The sequence below is a fragment of the Myxocyprinus asiaticus genome, chromosome 10, assembly GCF_019703515.2.
Source record: "Myxocyprinus asiaticus isolate MX2 ecotype Aquarium Trade chromosome 10, UBuf_Myxa_2, whole genome shotgun sequence".
Lineage (NCBI taxonomy): Eukaryota > Metazoa > Chordata > Actinopteri > Cypriniformes > Catostomidae > Myxocyprinus > Myxocyprinus asiaticus.
The window spans coordinates 15,824,649-15,849,221 of NC_059353.1; the positions used below are offsets into that span (position 1 = coordinate 15,824,649).

A 24,573-nucleotide genomic window follows, 5' to 3' on the forward strand; every position below is an offset into this window, starting at 1 on the left:
CATTGTATGTTTTATTATCAAAGTAAAGCTATAATTTGAGGGTTTGAGGTCATGTTTGTTCTTCATTTACAGCCAGACCTTAAAATTTACAGCCAGACCTTAAAAATTGTAATTAAATACCTTTTGTTTATGTAATTACATACTATTTTAATATAAATAAATGCACATTATCAATTTTTTTTTTCATGTTAACATGTTAGTTACATTAAATGTGTTAGGTAAGATAATTACGCGCCCCCAACCCCCAAGGAGAGTACCTGCACTTTTTTTCTTCCACGTCGAGCACTGGTTACACCACTAGCCACATGATGATGCGGAAAAAAAAAAGAAATAAGAATGTGTCAGTACAGTACATTAAAAGTGAGTAAAAATTTCTCTTACACAGTTCTTGATATGTTATTTATTTTTTAATTTTTTTACGTTGTGAGTCCCAGACCTCATAGCAAATAGAAAGTGAAGGAGAACAGCAAATTATTCACTTTGATAAGGCTATGTTTCATGCACCCAGGGAAAAGAGGCAATCAATTTCTTTCTTTTTTTTTTTAATGAATTATTTTTTTAATTAATTCTGTTGCATAACATCAGCCATAACTGTAGTGCTTTTAAAAAATAGTTGATTTGGAAAAGGCTGCTGAAGTTTCCAGTCTTTTGCCTTGTGATTATTGAAGTCTTCCCTTAATGCCCTGCTGAGTCTGGCTCTAGATTCAAGATTACAAACATGCTTTTCATTTTAATTAAATATCCAATAAGCAAAGCTTTGACACACATTTCTGGGAATAATGAAAATGTGCAGGCCTGAGCTCACAGCTTGGGTTTCACTGGCAGCTGTGCTGATTCCTCCCTCTATTGGACAGCAGCGGAAATGCATCGAACGTGGTCAAGAAATGCATGGAACCCGGTACATACAGTTTTTTAGTATAATACGAAAGGAAGCCACTGAAGTTTCGCTTTATTTTCACAGTTTGGGTGGATTTGTTTCATAAAGTGGGACAAAATCGTGGGAATTAGCACTCACTAGTAATGACACTCATGAGTCATGTTTTAGAAACCCTTCTCAGCAGAGCCACAAAGCCTGTCACAACCTGCCACTTCAGACTCTCTCACTCTTCTCACTGAATATTGCCCTTTGTCCTTTTGGCATTTATTAACATTTTAGATCTATTAATTATACATAGAAGTGTTTTTAAAGAGAGTTTTATGGAATGGCTTTTGACATTCATTTGTTGGAATTTGAGCATTAATTTTTTAGAATCTTTTGTTGAAAGTCTCTTCTCGGAGCACTTCCAGCAAGCACAGCAACAGACAGACAAAGAGAGAGAGATGAAAAGAGAGAGACAAGAAGGTCTGTGATATGTTTCATTTCACCACTTTGCTTACTCCTTAGTGGTTTGTGCACAGAAAAGTACTGTTGTTATTTTCGTCTCTCTCGCTTGTGCTTGATTGACAGAAGATGCTGCACGTTCCATTACATCACACATCCTTTTCCGTGCTCTCCTCTCACAGGGGATTTCATTGCATGTCCATTAGTAAACAGAACTCCATATTGAATCAGACACATTGCTCGATTTAGAAAGGAGGAAAGTGGACAGTTTCATCAGTTGTTCTCAGGTTTACACAACCAGATCAAAGACTAAAAACATTCTCTTTTTTTAACCTCTCATCTGCTGAACTGTTACAAACGTTAGAACTAGATGCAGTATTTTAAAAGTTTTTGAAGAAAATGTGAGCCATAATGCCATTGTGTTGTTATATTGTTGCAGTGACCTCGTTGACAGGCACTTAAGAAAACTGTTTATTCTAGGGTTTTTGCAGTAAGCGGCGTTCTGAAATGTCATGTAAACAAAAACGCTGATTTCCTTATGCCGTTTAAGGGATTAAGAGAAAGCAGATTAACACACCCAGGTTTCTCCCAAAGAATGTGGCTTATGTGGCCATGTAAACGCATAAGCGGCGTTGTTACAGGTTTTTGAAGAATTTGCATGTGCATGAACAGACTGGATAACAAATCTCATAGGATGGAGCCCATCAACAAGTCAAATCAGGGGATAGTATTCAACATTTCTTGGAGTACATTGGGAAAATCACATACACTATAAACTATACCCATTTATACACACCAATGTAAAATATTGACTGTCCCTTTGCATATTTGTGCTCATAGACTGGGGGAATCCCAGAGTTTTACATAAGAGCTCAATTCCACTGCAGGACGTGATAGAAAGTTAAGGATACAGACACAGCAACAACTGTGGAATATTTGGAAATAAAGCAACACAACGGGGAATAAAATAGTAATTAATGTTTGTTATTTACACAAGCGTCATGGAGAAATTTAGTTGCTGTGGAGAAAGCTGCTTACTGACCGAGCCACATGTATACGGGAGTAAAGAGCACGCCGCTTATACAGTGCATGTACAGTAAACAGGAAAGCTACTTTCTCACAATACACTGCTTTCTCGCAATAAGCCCTTTTTCTCACAATAAGCCACTTTCTGGTGTCCATGTAAACATAGTCAGTGTGTTCTTAGTTATTTTTAAGGGTTAGTTCACCCAAAAATACAAATTATGTCATCATGTACTCACCCTCGGTGTTGTTCCAAACCCATATAACTTTCTTTCTTCTGTGGAACACAAAGAGGAAAATGCAACTATTGGCACAGATTACTCGTAAAACCGATATATCAGTCTACCTCTAATCATAACTGCCTTTAATTAGAGGATGTTGTTTGAGGTTGAGAGCAGAATTGGGTTAAAATTGAGTTGTAAGCCTCTGGCATGTATGCTGATAGGGTTGACTACAGCTATATGGGCTCAGCTGATCACCACTTTGACCCTGTGCTCTGATTTTATCTCTCTGTCTCTGAAACCCTGTGACCATTTCAACCACATAAAGGTTAAGTATGGTTATTTACAGCCTATGATTTCACAGAGACAGTAAAAGCTTTCTTTATGGAAGCAACACTTCACAAATAGACTAATTATATGTCAGTCTGTTCAACACAAAGCAAGACAAGAAAATTTGAGTCTTCTTGGCTAAAATCAACAAAAAAATAATCGAGCTCTACCATTCTTGTTTCTTTAAACTCCCTGGCTGGTTCTCTGCTGTTTCTGTAGTTATTATTGTTTTTGTTCCTTGGCCAGGCAGATGAATTAAGAACAAAGTTAGGAGTATTGAGTTCTTTTTGGGGCCCAACACACATCTTAATTGTTAATGCAATGTAAACACAAGCTTGGCTTTAATAAACAAGTTATAAAATAATCTATCCATTAACACGTAAACACAGCAACCATTCTCCGAGTTTAGAGGTCTGCTTCTCCCATTAGCTTCAACAGAGAAAACTGTCATGATGCCACGCTGTAGAGGTGTTACAACAAAGTCTTTGTGTGATGGACAGAACCTTCTATTGTAATGTCAAGACTACAGATGGATATCAAGAGACACAGGTCCGAGCAGCACATGCTGCAGTATGTTAAATATGCTCTATATACCTTAGTTAACAGAATGGCTGTCTACCAAATCAGCACTAACCAACACAAACCAGCTTGGATCAGCATGAAAATAATAGTCTACATCTAAATGTTTTTTGGCAATCTAAAAAATTTGCTTCATGTGGTACAATCTAAATTAACTGTTATTTGTTTTTTTATTTATTTCTAGCAGGGTAATAACACAAAATGCCATTTTATAACAGATTTGTATTTTTCTACTTCTTTCTCTTATTATTATGGGTGTGTACAGTTTACGACGGTCTTGCATATGTATCATATGCTCTCACCCTTCATACATATTGTGTTATAGATACTGTGGGAAGATTGTTTATTTGATTTATGGTGATACAGATTTAGTAACAGCTCAGTATCTTTCTGCTGGATGCAACCGGCAGCCAAGCGCCATACTTAATTTATTTAACCTGAAGCGTTTCCCTGTCAGATACTATTATGCAGCTCAGAGATCATATCCAGGCATGCCTCTCAGTCCTGACTCTGACTGACTAACACATGTTTATGTGCACACATGCTGAAAACTAGCTGGACTTCTGAATTTCCCCTTTGACCTCATGAGGTTTTGTCTGTCTGTCTGCCACCACACCCTCATGTTCATTTTTACACCCATTTCTTTCTCACTCAGTCATATCTTCCCTTCTGTCCTGTATTCTTTCCTTCTTGGTCTTCCATCCACACTCTTTCCATGCTGATGCAGACTGGTTTATGCTGATTTGTGCTGGTTTGGTGCTGGTATAGCTTATGGAAAAAAACATAGCTGGTGAAGCTGGTCACCTGCATGGTCTTCCTAGGAATGCTAGCTGTCATCATTCCCTTACACTCATGTTATTACAAATCCTTATGACTTTCTTACTTTAGTGGAACACAAGAGGAGATATTAGGCAGAATGTTAACCTCAGTCACCTTTCACTTTTATTGCATCTTTTTTTCCATCCATTGGTTTGGAATAGCATGAGCGACCTGCATTCCAAAATACAATGATGACCAGCTATGTTGGTCTCGCTCTCTCCCTCCATCCCTTTCCTTCTATTTCCTGCTCTCTTGTACTATTTCTTTCCTTCTTACTTTCCAACTCATTTTCTTTCTCCCCCTTTTCCATCGTTCATTTTAGCTGATTAAAATGAGTCATCTTCCAAGGCACAGCCCATTCTCAGTATTGCTTTATTCCACATTCCCCTCAGTCAGCACTCACTCTCATCAGACATGGATGAAGTAAACAGTGTTGATAGTCCAGCCACACTCTCATGGCAAACATTTCTTCCACAGCATCTTCAGTGCTCTGCAGAGACCACACCACAGACAGTGCTGAATAAAAGCTCTGGAGTAGTTATTACTAAAGGAAAGGATGCAACTTTGGAGACTTTTCCAAAAACAAGTGAGCTACCTTGCTGTCAACAGCCACATTAGGCAGCTACCTTCCATGGCAGTATTCCAAATGAAATAGAACCATACACATAGTGCTTCTCATGCAAACCACACAGGGGACTCGACTCAATTAGCATGTTGCCAAGCTAACAATGTGATATTCTAATAAGTATTCAAATATAGAATATACACAAACATTGGGTTAGTCAATATTTCATAGATTAAACTGCATTTTATAAATACTTTTCAGTAAGTATATTGTATATTTATCTCTTCTCATGAAGGACACATGCATTGCTGCCTTAAGGCCAAGGTATAACTTGGTTTTCCACATGGTGCTGTGTGCAAACAGCAAATTTCATCATCAGCACAGTATGTGCGGACTGTAGACGTGCAGCATAGTTTTTCTTGATATGCGGTTTGAGAGTGACATCTGCACCTGCGGCTTCTGTTCACAGTACTAAAGAGTATCACAAAGCAGTTGTAGTGTGGATGAGTCGAGCACATCAGGACGGGCTTGAGGTCAAAATAATTTATATTGAAAGACTAGAACGCATGACTGTGTGCAAGACGGATTGACACGCAGAAGAACGAAGTACACCCTAGCCTTTAAAATTTGGCCTAAAAAAGGAATCATTTGTGTCAGGAGCGTATTTATGATACCTTAAAATGCTTCCAAATTATGCAGCTCACTAGGTTTTGGAACAGACCCAGAAGGTCACAAAAGGGCAGAGGATAAGTGTGAAAAAGACAGAGGAGAAGTGCACAATTTATTCTACTGGTTAGATGACAAAGACAAGATGTAATGCAAACTCAGAGCTTGCACAGAAGAGACTGTTCTGCTCTCTCTCTCTTCTGTCTTTTCGCAGCATACCTTGTCATACCGAATGCATTCTAATTAACCAGATCGTTCCACACATCCTTGGCACAGCATCAAATGTGTCCTGCTCCTAAAAGGTATAAATAGATTATTGTGGAATAAATATAATAAGCATGGGTTGAATTATCATGAAATATCTGTAATGCAATCAGCAAAGCTGCTTTCCTGAATGACATGGAGATAGACAGGGGCTGAGCAAGTAGAAGATATGGCTCTTTCTCTCTTTTACTGCTCTCTTTCTCTATCCATCTCTTTCATCTTTATTCATTTTTCTCCTTCTCCTCTCTTAACACTCTCTTTACCTCCCTCGGGCACAGTATTCCAGTTTTTGATTTTATCTCATCACCATATTAATACACAAGAAATTTATATATTTTCACCCTTTCCGGGGGATTTTTATGAATTCAGCAGAGCGATATTGTCTCCGAGGCTTCCGCACTGTGGAATACACATTCACAAAATATGTATATATACAGTATATATATATATACTGTGTATATTAGCTTTAAAACTGTCATTTAAAATTGTAAGTTATATACACTTCAGATTGTCAGTGGTGCCTTCTTAAGCTTGTCATTCAGAAATCATTTTTCAAAGTGTATAACAGTGCAAAAGTGTCTTTGAGTACCATTCTGATGTCAATGGTTGATCTGAGCATCTGGGAATTCTCTCAAACCAGCTGTTCATATTTTAGAGCCACTTTGAGTATTTTAGTTATTCCACCAGGTACTGTAAGATTGAGGTTTTTATGTAAAACCATTAATTATTTACTTTCACGCAATAGGTTAGACTATCTTCTGCTGGAGGTAAAGGGACAGTTCACTTAAAAATGAAAATTCTCTCATCATTTACTCACTATCATGCAATCCCAGATATGTACGACTTTCTTTCATCTGCTGAACACAAACAAAGATTTTTAGAAGAATTTCTCAGCTCTGTAGGTCCATACAATGCAAGTGAATGGTGACCAGAACTCCAAAAGCTCCAAAAAGGAGATAAAGTCAGCATAAAAGTAATCTATAAGACTCCAGTGGTTTAATCAATGTCTTCTGAAGCGATCCAGTTGGTTTTGGATGAGAACAGACCGCAAATGTAACTCCTTTTCATTGTACAACTTGACAGTTGTCTCCTGGGTGATCATGTTTTCAAGCTCGATTACACTTCCTAATGCATGACACATGCGCAGAGTGCATAGGAAGTGTAATCGAGCTTGAAATCATGATCGCCAGGGAGACTAATGTCAATATGTACAGTGAAAAAGGAGTTACATTGAAGTCTGTTCTCACCCAAAACCAATTGGATTGCTTCAGAAGAATTGATTAAACCACTGGAGCCATATAGATTACTTTTATGCTGACTTTATTCTCCTTTTTTGAGCTTCAAAGTCCTGATCCCCATTCAATTGCATTGTTTGGACCTACAGAGCTGAGATATTCTTCTAAAAATCTTTGTTTGTGTTCAGAAGAAACAAAAAAATCATACACATCTGGCATGGCATGAGGATGAGTAAATGATGAAAGAAATTAATTTTTGGGTTAACTAACCCTTTAATTAGTGCAGATGTTCATTCATAAATTGTCTGTCTTTCATTTAGAGATTCAAGTTATATACAGGTGCATCTCAATAAATTAGAATGTCGTGGAAAAGTTCATTTATTTCAATAATTCAACTGAAATTGTGAAACTCGTGTATTAAATAAATTCAATGCACACAGACTGAAGTAGTTTAAGTCTTTGGTTCTTTTAATTGTGATGATTTTGGCTCACATTTAACAAAAACCCACCAATTCACTATCTCAACAAATTAGAATATGGTGACATGCCAATCAGCTAATCAACTCAAAACACCTGCAAAGGTTTCCTGAGCCTTCAAAATGGTCTCTCAGTTTGGTTCACTAGGCTACACAATTATGGGGAAGACTGCTGATCTGACAGTTGTCCAGAAGACAATCATTGACACCCTTCACAAGGAGGGTAAGCCACAAACATTCATTGCCAAAGAAGCTGGCTGTTCACAGAGTGCTGTATCCAAGCATGTTAACAGAAAGTTGAGTGGAAGGAAAAAGTGTGGAAGAAAAAGATGCACAACCAACCGAGAGAACCGCAGCCTTATGAGGATTGTCAAGCAAAATCAATTCAAGAATTTGGGTGAACTTCACAAGGAATGGACTGAGGCTGGGGTCAAGGCATCAAGAGCCACCACACACAGACATGTTAAGGAATTGGCTACAGTTGTCGTATTCCTCTTGTCAAGCCACTCCTGAACCACAGACAACGTCAGAGGCGTCTTACCTGGGCTAAGGAGAAGAAGAACTGGACTGTTGCCCAGTGTTCCAAAGTCCTCTTTTCAGATGAGAGCAAGTTTTGTATTTCATTTGGAAACCAAGGTCCTAGAGTCTGGAGGAAGGGTGGAGAAGCTCATAGCCCAAGTTGCTTGAAGTCCAGTGTTAAGTTTCCACAGTCTGTGATGATTTGGGGTGCAATGTCATCTGCTGGTGTTGGTCCATTGTGTTTTTTGAAAACCAAAGTCACTGCACCCATTTACCAAGAAATTTTGGAGCACTTCAGGCTTCCTTCTGCTGACCAGCTTTTTAAAGATGCTGATTTCATTTTCCAGCAGGATTTGGCACCTGCCCACACTGCCAAAAGCACCAAAAGTCAGTTAAATGACCATGGTGTTGGTGTGCTTGACTGGCCAGCAAACTCACCAGACCTGAACCCCATAGAGAATCTATGGGGTATTGTCAAGAGGAAAATGAGAAACAAGAGACCAAAAAATGCAGATGAGCTGAAGGCCACTGTCAAAGAAACCTGGGCTTCCATACCACCTCAGCAGTGCCACAAACTGATCACCTCCATGCCACGCCGAATTGAGGCAGTAATTAAAGCAAAAGGAGCCCCTACCAAGTACTGAGTACATATACAGTAAATGAACATACTTTCCAGAAGGCCAACAATTCACTAAAAATGTTTTTTTTACTGGTCTTATGATGTATTCTAATTTTTTGAGATAGTGAATTGGTGGGTTTTTGTTAAATGTGAGCCAAAATCATCACAATTAAAAGAACCAAAGACTTAAACTACTTCAGTCTGTGTGCATTGAATTTATTTAATACACGAGTTTCACAATTTGAGTTGAATTACTGAAATAAATGAACTTTTCCACGACATTCTAATTTATTGAGATGCACCTGTATACACTTCAGATTGCCAGTGGTGAAATCCTAAACTTGTAGATCAAAGATTATTTTACCTAGTGTATAGAGTGCAAAGGTGTCTTGGATATCATTCAAAAGAGTCTCTGAGTTAATTTACACTGGAGATTAGTACCAGTGTCACATGTTTACTACGAGGTTCACTGACGTTTTGGTTTTGTCATCTGTGAAGAGGGAGATCCTAACTGTGACCATAGTCTAAGAGCAATTTTAGCCTCTCATCTCCGGCCACATGCAGAGCTGTGATCACGGGCCCTGTGACACCCCACCAGCTCCAGCTGGGGATCAAAGACAGCTGCTTTTGTTGCTGTAGGACCCTTACAGGGGAAGGCAGTGATATTTCGCTGGCCCAGTATGTACGGACTAGCCTCTTAGTCGCTGATGATTGACATGAACATCTATGAAACTAACAATTTTACACAGCAGTTACCCTATCTGTTTGTCTGCTTGGCTCTTTGTCTGGAACAGAATTGACAAATGAACACATCTACCCTCACAGCTAGATTTCCTCTTGAGTAAGGCGAAGAGTAGTGGATGATATCATCACTCTGCACAGCTCCACAGGGATTTTTCTGATCAATGCATGTTTTCTGCTTGTAATGAAGAATCAATGGATGGTGTGAAGGTGGACTAGACTCAGGGGGGTAACGCATGTCTCCCACACATATCATGTCTTTCTCAGGGTACAGGCATATTGCTTGGCTTGCAGGTCAGAAGATTATTGACTATTTAATGAATAGACAATGTGTATTTTTTATACTAGCATAATATGCTTACCTGTAAAACATCATTATACAGTATTCCATTATAGCTTGGTCTATAATGGAAGAATACAATTCTTTATTAGATTTGGTAAATTATTTAACTGTACCATGGCTCCAGAATTCTCTCTGACATAAAAAAAAAGGCAGTTACAGCTCTTTTTATGGCCCAACAAAATAGCCTACGATCTGAGCATGGTCTGGGAATTCTGTCAAAGAAGCAGTTTATATTTTAGAGCTACTTTCAGTATTTTAATTCTCCCTCTGGGTAAGATTGAGGTCTTTACGCAAAACCCGTAATTATCTACTTTTGCTCAAAGGGTGAGACTTCCTTCCACTTGAGTGAATCTGCTGATTTTTTAGTGAATCTACAGTACAATGGGGGCAAAAAAGGTGAAATACTCCCTCTTTACATGTTACTTATCTAGTTATTGTTTTGCAATAGGTGTAGTGCAGACACCATAGATACTGTGCTGGCAAATATTTCTATAGGTAAGAGTTGTTGAATAGCTAATACAGTATGAAGTGATTTTTGATGAAACGTGGTTGCATCAAAATCCACAGTGACAGTGGACTGTAGAGCGCTATTTAATCTAACATAGTGATAGCCAATTATTTAAAATATATTGTGTTATTTTAATTTGTGCATTATATAGAGGTGCTTTTGTTTTTGACAATGATTTGATTTTATAGGTAACAGCCATAATTGTTCAGTTAATTGATTTAATTGAAGTATTTGACAGAAATAGATGCTTCTAAATGGCATGTTGTGTGTTTATATATGTTAAGAACACAATAATGCCTTCATGAAGGTAAAAATGCCCCTGAAAATCAGTTCCAGGGCAAATATATCTTCAAACTAGCAGCAACAGAATTTCAAAGAGCTTGAAACGTTCAACAGACAAACAGGTAGCCTCGCCCCCAACTCTCGGCATTGGTTAAACACTGTTATGTCTGGCCCAGTTTGGCCACTTAAACGGATTGCATTTCTGATACTGATTTACAATATGTTGCTGTCGAACACAAAATATATATTTTTTTTTTTACCTTGTGTAACCAAGAATGTGTTTGAGATCAGATGCCTGGATCTGTAGGGGACCTCTGATACTTTATAGGTATGTGCAGGTGTGAAAAATAGTTCTTCCAGACACAACGCGTGAAAAGCAATTAACCAGCGGCTCTGACAGTGGAGGAGGGGTACATCTGCAGATACTCTGCCTTGGTCAAATAAAACACACACAGAAACTAACTCAGGGATGCCAAAGCCTGTGTTTACCCTTATTTGCTGGTGCAAGGTAAGAGTAAAAACGAGACAAATAGAAAGAAAAGAAATCGCCAAAAGAGAAAAGACAATCACAAACAGTTTCTGTAGTCACATGTTTTCGGGTTGGTTGACAATGGCAACATTCTAACCCTAAACACATTCACCCTGGTAACAACATTCAGTAATAAGATCCATGAAAATCTAATTACTTTGCATCTGCAGCAAACACAAGCCAGTGTTTGTGTTTTGCAGCCCATGTGACTGCCCCACAAAGCAAGTGTCCTCAGTGTTAGGAGAATGGTGTTTTTTGTAGCAGAGCTTATATCTTAGTTAATTGGAGACTGTGTTGAATTAGCTAATTTTAACAAGCTCAGATGAAGATACAGAAAGGAAAAGTGAAAGTGTGTTCTGATCTAAAATAGCATGTGTGTTACTTATCTATACTCATTCCTAAGAAGTTAGCTACTAAACCTTCCTTTGAGGATGCCTGGAATGTCTTGCTTAATCTTAAATAAAGCAATTATTATTATTATTTTAATTCTAAATATGCAAAACATTTTTAAGGATGGAGTTAGGGTTAGTCTACAATAATAACATTACAGCATTATTTAATAACATTAATAATATTATTTGAGAGTGTGTTGGTGTGTTTAAGGATAGTTGCAAACAGCTGCCAATGTCTGTCAGACTGTTAAATGATAGCAGTGTCTGGTTTCTCTATACTTCCATCTCTCTTTTGCTGTCTGTCAAGTTTTCATCTTTTATCACTGAATGTCATGTAATTATGAGGAAGGAGACAGAAGGAAGGACAGACAGTGTGAGTTCAGGTGGGACATGTTATCAGAAGCACTGAGGAGAGCTGTACAAATGTTTGATTGGAGAGAGTGCTCGGTGCCTTCAGCTCCTGAGATTTCTTTTTCTTTTTTACTCTCACAGCAAACAGTCCCACCCTGTTTCCGTAAACCCTGCAGCCTGCCAAAAAAAAAGACAAACAGATGGGGGCAAAGGAATCAGGATGTTGGCATACTCTACATATTTTTCATAGAATGGCATAAGACACATAGCCTACTAAATTTTACAATAAATCCCCAGTTTGCCTCTTTCCCATCCCACATAGCAAGAACTACCACTGTGTTTAAAATGTTAGCCAGAAGGAAGTGTACAAATGATAATCCAACCAAAAGCAAAAGGGATGCGACATTTTGAGGTCAGCACACTTAGCCACTAATAAATATGCTCCTTACAGATAGATTTTCACTTAGAGTTGTAGAAACCCACAGGAGAGAAAATCACAAATGAAATGTATTTAATATCTCAGTTGTTTTTTGTAGACAGCAATAAGATTAAATGGAGATCAAATGCAGACTTTTGCTTATGTCTCTTTCCTCTCAGATTTTTCTCCTGAGAAAAAAAACCCACACGTTTCTTCTCAAGATGTTTAGAAGAGATCTCAAACTGTGCTCAGATTTGCAAAGATACCAAAGTCTTCAATCAAAAGTCAGAGGGATGAATTCACTAAAAATGAAATGCGCACACTGATGTTTAATGTATGCACATTTGTTTTAGAACCGATTTCACTAAATTCTCACTGTGCAAAGCTATTTTAGAGCATTTAGATTGAGGGTTAAAGGAATATTCTGGGTTCAATACAAGTTAAGCTCAATCGACAGCATTTGTGGCATAATGTTGATTACCACAAAAATTTATTTCGACTAATCCCTCCTTTTCTTTAAAATAAATGCAAAAATCGAGGTTACATTGAGGCACTTACAATGGAAGTGAATGGGAGCCAATCCGTAAACGTTAAAATACTCAATAGATTCACTAAGAATGAATAGCGCCCGCTAAAAGTGGCGTTTTTTTGCATGCCCTAACTGCGCTCATTTAGCACCTGATTCACAAGAGAAATTATACAGATCAGGTGACGGCACAAACGTGCTCAAAGAATCTCTGCTGAACGCAATTTGCACACACAATTTTGATCTTGCGGCCCGATTCTGAGCGCAATATAGTCGAGGATGCCGCAGACCACTGTATCTGACCCACCATGCCGGGACTGAAGAGCATCACTTTGATCCAGACACCTGGATCATCTCTTAAACATGCAGAACGTGTGCTTGACAACACAGGGCATCTGAATATATGCCAGTTTATAATGCTCGTCAACATCATTTAATGATTATTTGATTAATTACTGCTAAAATGATCGATTACAAATTTTCACAAACATCTTTTTTAATTTTAATAATAGTGTGATGAAAATTGCGCTGGGCAAAATGCATTTTTGTGTATGAAGCACAATTTTTTTCGAGCCTAATTTACATAGAAAGGAGGCCTGTTTATGCGGAAAAGAATGACAATGACTTCATTTAAATATTGAAGATGCAGCGCAATTTCAGCGCTGATTGCGGCCACTAAACTTGATTGCGGGTGGTTAGAGAATAAGACGCAGGTATTTGCACTGAAATACCACGCGCAAAAGTGGCACACCTGTTTAGTGAATCTGCCCCTCTCTGTTTTAAACGTATAGCCACAAGACATAAACAATATGTGTGTTAACATGATTTTATTGTGATAAAATCGCTTACTAACCTTTTCTGTGTAAAGTTATAGCCAATTATAAAAACAAAATTTTTGCAATGAAGTTGTAATGTAAACAAACCCTAAAACCCTAAACAAATTTATAGCTCAAATAATGCACAAGAATAAGGTTTTTGTTTAGTCTTTTTTGCTCCAGAAATTTCAATATAAACTCAAGAGTTTCTTGCAAAATCTTCCAACACCATATTATAAACTATGCTTTTTACTTTCATTTTATTGCACTCTTCTCTTACTGTATGTCAACAATTATCTCATTGTATCTAATTTTTGGAGAAACATCTGAGACTGAGTTGATATTTGAATCGTGACTGAGAACTTCATTAGGACTCCCAAACTATAAAAAAAACCTTTGAGCAATGCAATTTTTGCAAGGGAATGCACCATGCTGAATAAATACTTCAGAGGACAGAGAGAGCATGCATTCTACAACTCCAGGCTCATTGATTTCTCTGTCTGTGTGCTTGTCTCTTGAGTTGGAGCAGCATTTTAGACAATGACTCTCTAGTGTTGAAAGGTGCAGATTCTCTGAGGGTCCATAGGTTTGCTGAATTGTTGGTTAAATGAGGCACAGCGTGCTGTGTGGAGTCACGCTTTGGTGTCAAACGTGTTCCTTCTAGTACAGCTTCATAAACCCAGCCTTATTAACACAGTAGCACTGTGCTAAGTAGCAATACTTTGTTACATCTTTGTACCTGCCAAATGGATTCAGTATCACTTCTCTCTGTGGTTTTATTTTTAAAAGTAACTATTTTATTCACATTTTCAAAAGAGAGCAGATAATGCACCTTCTCGTTGGGAGGACAAAAAAAGACAAAAGTCATTATGAAGAGGTGGCAGAGCAGACAGACCTCAATATTAACTAACATTAATATTGCAATATCTGACTTTTGATTGATGACTTTGTTATCTTAGCATATCTGAGCACAATTTTAGACATTTTTGAGACCTCTTCTGAAACTGTAGTGAAGACATGTGAGATTATTGGGGTCTTTTTCTCAGGAGAAAAAAAATCTGAGAACATAGGCAAAATCATTCTTTTGCTCTACATTAAATTTCTTTGCTGTCCAGGTGAAACAAATGAGAATCCAAATACAAGCTATTAGTAAAACTCAGTATATTCATGTTTCCAGCATACAATGGACAATCTGGTGTCTACAGTGGCATGCAAAATCTGGGCACCCCTGATCACAATTTCTGTTGCTGTGAATCGCTAAGCGAGCAAAAGATGGCCTGATTTCCAAAAGGCTTAAAGTTAAAGATGACACATTTCTTTAATATTTTAAGCAATTTTACTTTTTTATATTCATCTTTTACAGTTTCAAAATAACAAAAAAGGAAAAGGGCCTGAAGCAAAGGTTTGGGCACCCTGCATGGTCAGTACTAAGTATCACAGCTTGTAAAAGCTTTTTGTAGCCAGCTAAGTGTCTTTCAATTTTTGTTTGGGGGATTTTCGCCCATTCTTCCTTGCAAAAGTCTTCTAGTTCTTGCATGTACTGCTCTTTTGAGGTCTATCCACAGATTTTCGATGATGTTTTGGTTGGGGGATTTTGAGGGCCATGGCAAAACCTTCAGCTTGCGCCTCTTGAGGTAGTCCATTGTGGATTTTGAGGTGTGTTTAGGATCATTATCCTATTGTAAAAGCAATCCTCTTTTCATCTTCAGCTTTTTTACAGATGGTGTGATGTTTGCTTCCAGAATTTGCTGGTATGTAATTGAATCCATTCTTTCCTCTACCAGTGAAATGTTCCCCTGTGCCACTGGCATCAACACAAGCCCAAAGCATGATCGATCCACCCCTGTGCTTGACAGTTGGAGAGGTGTTCTTTTCATGAAATTCTGCACCCTTTTTTCTCCAAACATACCTTTGCTCATTGCGGCCAAAAAGTTATATTTTAACTTTATCAGTCCGCAGGACTTGTTTCCAAAACGCATCAGGCTTGTTTAGATGTTCATTTGCAAACTTCTGATGCTGAAATTTGTGGTGAGGATGCAGGAAAGGTTTTCTTCTCATGACTCTTCTGAAGGTCATATTTGTGCAGGTGACGCTGCACAGTAGAACAGTGCACCAATACTCCAGAGTCTGCTAAATCTTCCTTAAGGTTTTTGCAGTCAGACAGGGGTTTTGATTTGCCTTTCTAGCAATCCTATGAGGAGTTCTCTCTGAACGTTTTCTTGGTCTTCCAGACCTCAACTTGAACTCCACCATTCCTGTTAACTGCCATTTCTTAATTACATTACGAACTGAGGAAACGGCTACCTGAAAACACTTTGCTATTTTCTTATAGCCTTCTCCTGCTATGTGGGCATCAGTTATTTTAATTTTCAGAGTGCTAGGCAGCTGCTTAGAGGAGCCCATGGCTGCTGATTGTTGGGACAAGATTTGAGGAGTCAGAGTTTGTATAACACTTTGAAATTTGCATCACCTGGCCTTTCCAAACAATGATTGTGAACAAGCCATAGCACTAACAAGCTAATTACGGTCTGAAACCTTGGTAAAAGTTATCTGAGAGCTCAAATCTCTTGGGGTGCCCAAACTTTTGCATGGTGCTCCTTTCCTTTTTTTCACTCTAAATATTGCTTAAAATGTTGAAAAGAATGTTTCATCTTTAACTTTATGCCTTTTGGAGATCAGTTCATCTTCTACCTATTCATAGCAACATAAATTTTGACCAGAGGTACCCAAACTTTTGCATGCCACTGTATATTCCCTTTTCGAGGATCAAAATTTCGACTTTGCATGATGATTATCCACACACCCGATCTTTGCATTAATGTCCCTGTGTTTGGTCTTCTCCATAGGTACGACTTCATTGAGATCCGGGATGGGAACTCAGAGACTGCTGATCTGTTGGGGAGACACTGCAGTAACATTGCTCCCCCTGCGATCATCTCCTCAGGTCCTGTTCTGCACATTAAATTTGTCTCAGATTACGCCCACCAGGGGGCAGGCTTCTCGCTACGCTATGAAATCTATAAGACAGGTAAGCGTGTACCATACCCAGCAGGATGAAATTCATCATAAACAATACGGTGTCAAAGCCTTGCCTACTGTTTACACATCTCTCCTCTGTGCTCCAAAGTAGAGTCTACTAACACAACATTTTAAGTGTAGGGAGAGTTGGTGTGGCCCCATTGAGCTTGTAAAGATCAGAGAAAAGCATGATTTCTGTGTCAATGGAACTGTCTCTCTTAACACGTATCTCAAATTCTCCCCTTCACACAGGAAACACGTAGTGCACAGCTTCTTTTATTTACTCACTGCTCTTTGCAGCATGGGCTGCAATGTGTCAAATCCCACCTGCTTGAGAAGTGTTGGTTGGCTTTTGTAAATCGGAGGGAAGAGTCTCCATTGGTCAGCATGGCGTCATTGACAGCCCACCATTTTTATTACTTTGGTTGAAACGTAAAGATTCGCTTTGGTAAACTGGAGGGAAAAGTTCTGATTGGAGAGTTCAGAAGCAGGAAGCCATGATTACCATTTATGACAAGTTCCAAATTATTTTTATGGATTGGAGATAAGGGTGTGCAGTAGACTGCAGTAGATCATCATTATTATAATCTCCTTTACTGACTTTCTTTAGGTCTTCAGGGTTGAACATTCAGCTTTACTGTAGCTGACCTCTGGTGCCTTCTTGCAATATGCTAGTAGCTCAACTACAGTGGTTTTGCTTCAGGACCAGATTTTTGATTGAACATTAAAGGGATAGTTCACCCAAAAATAAAAATTCTCTCATCATTTACCCACACTCTTGCCACCCCAGATGTGAATGACTTTCTTTTTTTTTTAGCTGAACACATTTGAAGAAAAATAGAAAAATATCTTAGCCCAGTGGGTCCAGGTAGCACCAAGTGGATGCTCATCCATATGCTCATCATCGTGTATGGTCATCCATACGCCACACTGGTTACATTAATAGTAATAAACAGTCTTCTAAAATGATCACTTTTGGTGCGAAAAAGATCAACATTTAAGTAATTTTTAACTATAAATCAACCCTTCTGGTCAGCAACAGTATTCCCATTACTGAGAGGGTGGAATTCACGTGGTCTCTCGCATGACGTATTCGCGATGGCATGTTAAGGACGTAATCTCACGCTTTTCTCTTGGCTGAGAATCCAGGATGAGCACACAAATGCACCATTGTGAGTAAACAAACAGATACAAATACTTATTCCAAACCAAAACCAACAAAGCTTCTGTACAGCGTTCCTGCTAGTTGTAAACAGCGCTGCTCTTCCTGGTATGTGTCTGTTCTCGCGTGAACATGCCAATGCGATTACGTCACACACGCGAACTGCTGCTGATCGGAAGAGATGATTTATAATTAAATATTTATCTTTTTCGCACCAAAAGTGACTGTTTCACTTTAGAATAAATTCATTTAACCAGCTGAGTCGTATGGATGACATTTATGCTGACTGTCTGTTCTTTTTGAAGCTTCAAAGGTTAGATCAACATCCACTATTTTAAGGACCTACTGAATTAAATATTTTTCTATTTTTCTTCAAATGTGTTCTGCTGAAGAAAGAAAGTCATACACATCTGGGATGGCATGAGGGTGAGTAAATGATGAGAGAATTTAAATTTTTGGGTGAACTAACCCTTTAAGTGGCAACTCAACACTCAACAATTATTTACCAATTAAACTAAAATCTCCTGGAGATTGAATATTTAAATTTTGTAATATTTCAACGAACTGCATACCGTATGTCCAACAATATGCAATATTATTAACATCACATAGGCTGACTTGGAAAATGGGCAGTTTTGTATATTTACCCTTCAACCCATATTAAATGTAGTCTTGGTCATATTTTCTTTTACCTTACATACATATGTTTGTGGTTTTTGAGGATGAGGGCATGTCACACAGCCTGTCCATGCTGGCATCTGCCTAATTTGGCAGCTTCTACCAAATCACAGATGAATTTTCACCAAAATACGGTGGAGTTTGATTGGACAAAAGCCTTTGACATCAACAACAAAAGATACAGGAAGCATTTTCTTCTCCTTTTTTGAAAGTTGATAAACTTGTTTAGTCTTTTCCTTCTGTCCATGACCTGCGATTAGAACAGACCAGCGACCAATTTTTGGATCTTGACCCACCAGTTGAGAATTACAGACCTACAGTATATGATTTCCCTTCTCTTTATGGAGCATGTTCGACATTCACCGTCACAAGTTCAGATCAAGGCAGCTGCTAGCGGGCAAAATAAACAGAGTGGGGACGTTCCTTGTTCCTATTTCAACCTTCTGAAAGCATTCCGGGAATGCCTCTTAAATTGACTCCTGATCTACTATCCCCTGAGTCCGGGGGCAGGGCAGCTGGGGCTACTAACACAACACAACTAACACAACTCCCTGCGGTAGTGAACCAGGATAGGGCATGGTCCTATCATGAGCTGCTGTTTTGATGTTGGAGGAAGACATTTGTCAGAAATGACCAGTTAGTCGTGTCAAGATTGAGGGTCTAGGCCTGGGGGAAGTTACAGTCGGATTGTTCTAAGGGACTGAAACACAAAAGAGAGTTCTTTATGAGCCACTAGTCAGTCGAAAAGCTAAGCTCACTCATTAGTGTGAACACCCAACACTGAGAAAGAAATCAGTGAACACTTTAGCATAAACAGAGGCCCCACGTCTGGAAGGAAGTGATGACATGCTAGCCCACAGTCACGTGAGTGTAATCTGATAGTGTGAGAGCTCCAAAGCAACCTGCCGAACACAGCGCAGAGGTACGACTCGAGACAGTGATGAACGCTATCATGACGGCAGGTTGCAGGTTTTTTTTTTTTATCATAAACAAGCAATAATGATGAGACCCATTGGTGTGTGGAAGCTCTCAGTTGCCATGGCATTAACAAGATCTCATTATACTCACAGGGTGTGTGTGAAAATGTGTGGGAGTGTGTGTGTGGATGTGCACTGGTTCAAACACAAAGACAAAGAGAGTTTTTGAACTGTAATGAAATTTGAGAGAATACTGTATGTGTTTGCCACCATGATTTGGTGATGTATGCATATTCATTCCAACATAAACTCTCTAGCCATTATTGAATCATATTTAAACTTACCTTTGTGTCACCAGAATACTTCAGAAAGGGTTGTAATAAGATCCTATTACAAAAAGAAAAAAGAAGACACAGAAGATGTTAGGCAGAATGACAGCCTCAGTTACCATTCACTTTCATTGCAAAAATTTATTTTTTTTCCATACAATGAAAGTGGATGGTGACTTTTTTTGGATAACTATCCCTTTAAATCACCAAGAAATATAAACAGGAGAGTTAAAGAGAGAAACAACAGCAGAAATTTAAATGGATTTCAGAAAACCAGAGTGTAAGTGTTGTTTATTTATATTGGTGAGTTTACTGTACATGTCCTGGCACTGTCAGGGCAGTGTTCTCTAGCAGTGATAGGAATCTTGGGTAAATACACAGCCTGGAGGTGTGTCCGCCTTGTGTTGCCCAGCCTGCTGCGAAGAAACATTGCATCAATTTTCCACCTCCAGTTGCAGACAGAAAATCAGCATTTTGTGGCACTTAAGGCCGCCCAACAGCTATCTGTGCCACCCAGTGGCATGCACAGACCTCGGCAGGGGCAGGGGAAGGGGCGGAAGGTTAAAAAAAAGGGCACTGATTTTTTTTTTTTTTTTTTTGAATGAGTAGTACTTATATATACTTATTTCTTTGTTTTTACAGTATTTAAGCATTTTCTTTTATTATATACATATCCTAATTTTTCCATTCTTTAATTTATCACAAATAATAGCCTATTCTGTTCCCCCCTTCTGTGTATGCCACTGGTGCCACCAAACCCCTGCCCTTGAGAGCAAAATGATGTGTAATTTTTTAAGCTGTCTGGAGCTTTGTCCAGGACTCCTACTGTATTTTGCAGAATTAATGTGTGATGTAGCATTAGCTCCTTGGACAACACCCCAAAAAAGACATTTGTTTTCAAGTGGTCATTATCAGACATTTTTATTATGAGGCTGCTGTACTCAAATCAAAATTGTAAGGGGGCAGTTTCACTAAACAGTTGCAGCACTTTTGTGTGCTGCCTTTCAGCACAAAAACCTGCATCTTATTCACTAACCTCCTGCAATCCAGTGTAACCAGGCGCAATCAGTGTTGAAATAGGGCTGTATTTAAATGAATTTCTACAGTCCCAGCAGAGTATTCCAGATCGCGACAGTCTGCTACATTCTCCACACTCTAGCTCTCAGAACTGACCTGCAAGTTTGAGAATTGCGCTGTGTGGTCAGATCTCAGATTTTTGTGGGCACAGTTGTCTGATTTGCATAATATGCAAAAAAATAAACAACACCAAAAGTGTTAGTGTAAGCCCAGTCACCTTACATACCGCCTTAAATCTGAACCTCATTTATAAAAACCCCTTAGTTTAGTCAGCCGTACATATAACCCTATGATTCTGTTGCCACAGCAACAAAATGAAAAATCTCAGCCAATCAGATTTTCATCAGTAGAGGTCTAGTAGAGTAACAGCCAATTAAAGATCACAATACAACTGCCTTACAGCCCTAGTGATGCCCAGAGTCCAGTAGTGAGTGCATCCCATCTACTATCAGAATTAATAGTGACTAACGGATGGAGATACTGCCCTCGAGAAGTTTTGATGCCCTGGCATGTTCACCAATCAGATCACAGCTATTTTTTGTTGTGATGAGACGCAGCTGTTTGAAATATCAATCTGGGGCAAATTGGGGGGGGGGGGCGTTATCTCACGAAAAAAAAAAAAACAAATATATAAGAAAATATGATATGTATTTTTTTATATATATATATATATATATATATATAAAGAAAATGTATATACAGTATAAGTAAATGAGGCTTATTGTAGAACCATTAAGATTTTTTGCATTGTGTCATTTTAATGACAAATAAGTACAAATTCTCATTACCTTAAAGTGATTGGACGTTTTACTTTGGAGTGTGTATAAAATGTATTCCCATTATTCTAAATGGTGATTCTCATTAGATTCTTATCACAGTAGTACAGAAATCTTCACATCTGGAAACACCACAGATCCATAAAGTCCTACTGTGCAGTGCAGAATTTGTCTTTAACGTAAACATGACAACTTAAACCAAATATTGGCATAATAATAAAGTTTGCTAACTTTCAAGCTACATTCTTAAAGCCAGGAATCCCAATAAACAAGCTTAGAATTGTCTAAACATGCAAGGTCCATATGGACACACTGACACTATGCCAGAACTCCTCACACAGACCAACATCTGCAATATTGCTCATGACATGAATCATGCCAGCACACCTCCCACATTCACTACAGTAATCTCTCACACACAAACACAATTCACTCAACCATGACAAACATTCCTATTCTACCCAGCAACGGTCCTTATTAACAGCCCCCCCCCCCCACCTCACCCCCTTCCCCTCCAGCCACAGACAAACCCCATCACACTCGCAATCTCGGCTCTGAGCCTCCAACGCTCAGCCCAGCTGCAGCTTTCCCCTGCTAGAAGAGGGGTGGGGGAGAGTTCCCCCAACCTTCTGCATGCTTGCTGTTTTTACCATGCTCACAAACATGAATTAATGAGAGAGAACAAAAAGGCTGATGGAATCCAGGTCACTCATGCAATACACACTGTAGCCCAGTACAGTAGAGGCTCAGCGGGGGTTTAGGAAACTGTCTGCCTGTCTGAGGTGGCATGAGTATGAGGGGTCAGAGCATGACTTGCAGGGTCTCATAAGCAGGAATATACGCTTGGCTATACGCACGCACACACACAGCCAATCTGAGAAACAGGCCATAATGAAGCGGAATGTCACTACTGCAGGGTAAAGGGTGTCTGACAGCAGATCTGACCCAGTAATGTGGGCAACATGGCACCCTCAAACTAGATGCTTTCACGCAAGTGTGTTTGTGTGGTTTTAATGTGTAGGTGATTGGAGGAAACTAAATGCAATGAAACAGATTCACCAACATGAAAGAAATATCACAAATGAGAAATCTCTATATCTCAAAAGTTTCTTATAGACAATAATGAGATTAAATGAAGAACAAATGGAGACTTTTGCTTTTGCTTACTGGAAGTCTTTGCTTAAGTCTGCTTCTCCCAGGTGTCTGGAAATGTCACAAACTGTCCACAGATTTGTCAAAATACGAAATTCTGCGATAAAAAATGATAGATTTCAGTATAAAATCTCCACTCTCATTTCTCATCAGATTATTCCAAAATTATCTGAGCTATGCTATCCACATAAATTTTAGGTCTATACTCTTACTGTATGTCAACATGTACTGTCTCATTTTTTTATCGCCAAAGACATTTAAGGAGAAACATCTAAAAGAAAAATACTGAAAGACCAATGAAAGAGCAACCTCTGGGCAATAGAATTTGGTTTCGTCATTGGTTTTGTACCGTTTTGTGTTAAATCATACTCACTTTCTGTGGCAAGATAAAATTCATACATGGTAGTGACCATAAAGGCTTCAGTTAAGAATGTTTGGTGCGATAAACCCTAAATTGTTCTTAAAACAGAAAAAAATATGTGTTTTTATTAGTGTTGTCATTTTCCAAACAAATCCTTTCACAGTTTTACGATAGAAATGTACTAAAATAGCACCAATTCAAGTAACATTAAACGTTTCCCAAAGTCCAAGTGGGAGTTTGACTAATTAAAAGAACTCGTCTCCCCATAGGTTGCATATTCATTGCAATAGGCATTAAATCTCTTAAACTCTCATCTGCCACAATATTAATCTGCCAGTAGACTGTGGCTATCTGCTTTGTTACAGCAATCGTGAAGCCTCGTTCATGATTTGTTTCAGGGCGTCAGTGCCGCTTTGAACTACATATGAAAAGCGCTTGCAGACAAAAATGTCTCATTCTGTGTTTTGGTGATAGTTAAGACTTGGCGTGCTTCTGTGGTAATTAAAATGTGCCTTACTTAAGCTGAAAAATACTTGACTTCTGTCACAAGTTCCATCTAGGCTTGTTTTGTACAACAAATAGTGTTAAGAGGTCCTTTCTCCATGAATTTATCACTGACACTGAATCACTGCTGAGTGTGCTGTGAAGCGTGTATCAGTGTAATGACCGCGGATGGACACATCTCAAAGGTTCTGCCCTTTTAACCAGTGTTTACGCTTGTTTATGCTGTATTAACGGTAAATGCGTTTATCGCAATTAAGACAAATTAACGTGTTAAGCCTTTTAAATGAATCGTATGTGTTAACACGTTAATTTTGACAGCTCTAGTTTTTAGGGTTCTTTTAGAGTTAGTAATTGTTTAAGCATTAGGGTGGATTTTTGGGCTGTCAGTTATGACAACATTGTGTTATGTAAAGACATGATGGGAATTGTTTGAGAGCTAAATTTCACCCACACAAGCATACAGTATATGTAATGAGTTAATACTTCTGATCACCGTGGGCAGCAGAAAGCATCAGTAAGAAAGGAATGTGTGTGTGTGTGTCTGTACACTATATAAGAGAGATATTGCATTCAAACAAGTGACGTATGCAAGCAGGTGCTAGTGTATATGCAAGACCATTTGACCCAGAATGTGAGTCCCTCACAGACACACACACACACACACGTACACACGGAGGCCTTGAACAGTTGTAGTGTGCAGTATTAGTGGAGGAGAGAGCAGTGAGTGTAACATTAACCGGGGCCTGCTGTCTCTCTGGGGCCCATCTCTCTCTATCAGCTGCCAGGGTGCCAGACAGGACCAGATTTCCTGTTTGCTATCCACATTGAGAGCCCTTGCCAGGGTGAGTGTGTTTGCAAGTGTTTGTGTATATCATGAGTGTCGAGGTCTGGCCCGAACCCTTCCCCATGGGGTCAGTGACCCATCATTAAGGCTTCAGACACTACACTGCTCTGTCTGCAACTCTAGAACTTTAAATAGAGCCGTTATTTTTGGAATGGGAACGATTCACTTATGGATTTTACTGCCATGGAGGAAGAGGACAGTTAGTGTTAGGGA

General features: G+C 38.9%; 1 protein-coding gene across 5 annotated transcripts in view; it reads left to right on the top strand.

Moving 5' to 3' along the window:
* The window catches only part of nrp2b (neuropilin 2b), a 108,266-nt gene that overhangs the window by 11,687 nt on the left and 72,006 nt on the right, over positions 1 to 24,573 (top strand). For 3 of the 5 annotated variants that reach the window (XM_051708782.1, XM_051708780.1, XM_051708783.1), the window contains exons 3-4: positions 15,252 to 15,293; positions 16,389 to 16,570. In XM_051708782.1, the coding sequence (XP_051564742.1) occupies positions 15,252 to 15,293; positions 16,389 to 16,570 (224 nt within the window). The remainder of the gene's footprint in view (positions 1 to 15,251; positions 15,294 to 16,388; positions 16,571 to 24,573) is intronic. The other 2 variants (XM_051708781.1, XM_051708785.1) reach the window with 1 other exon arrangement.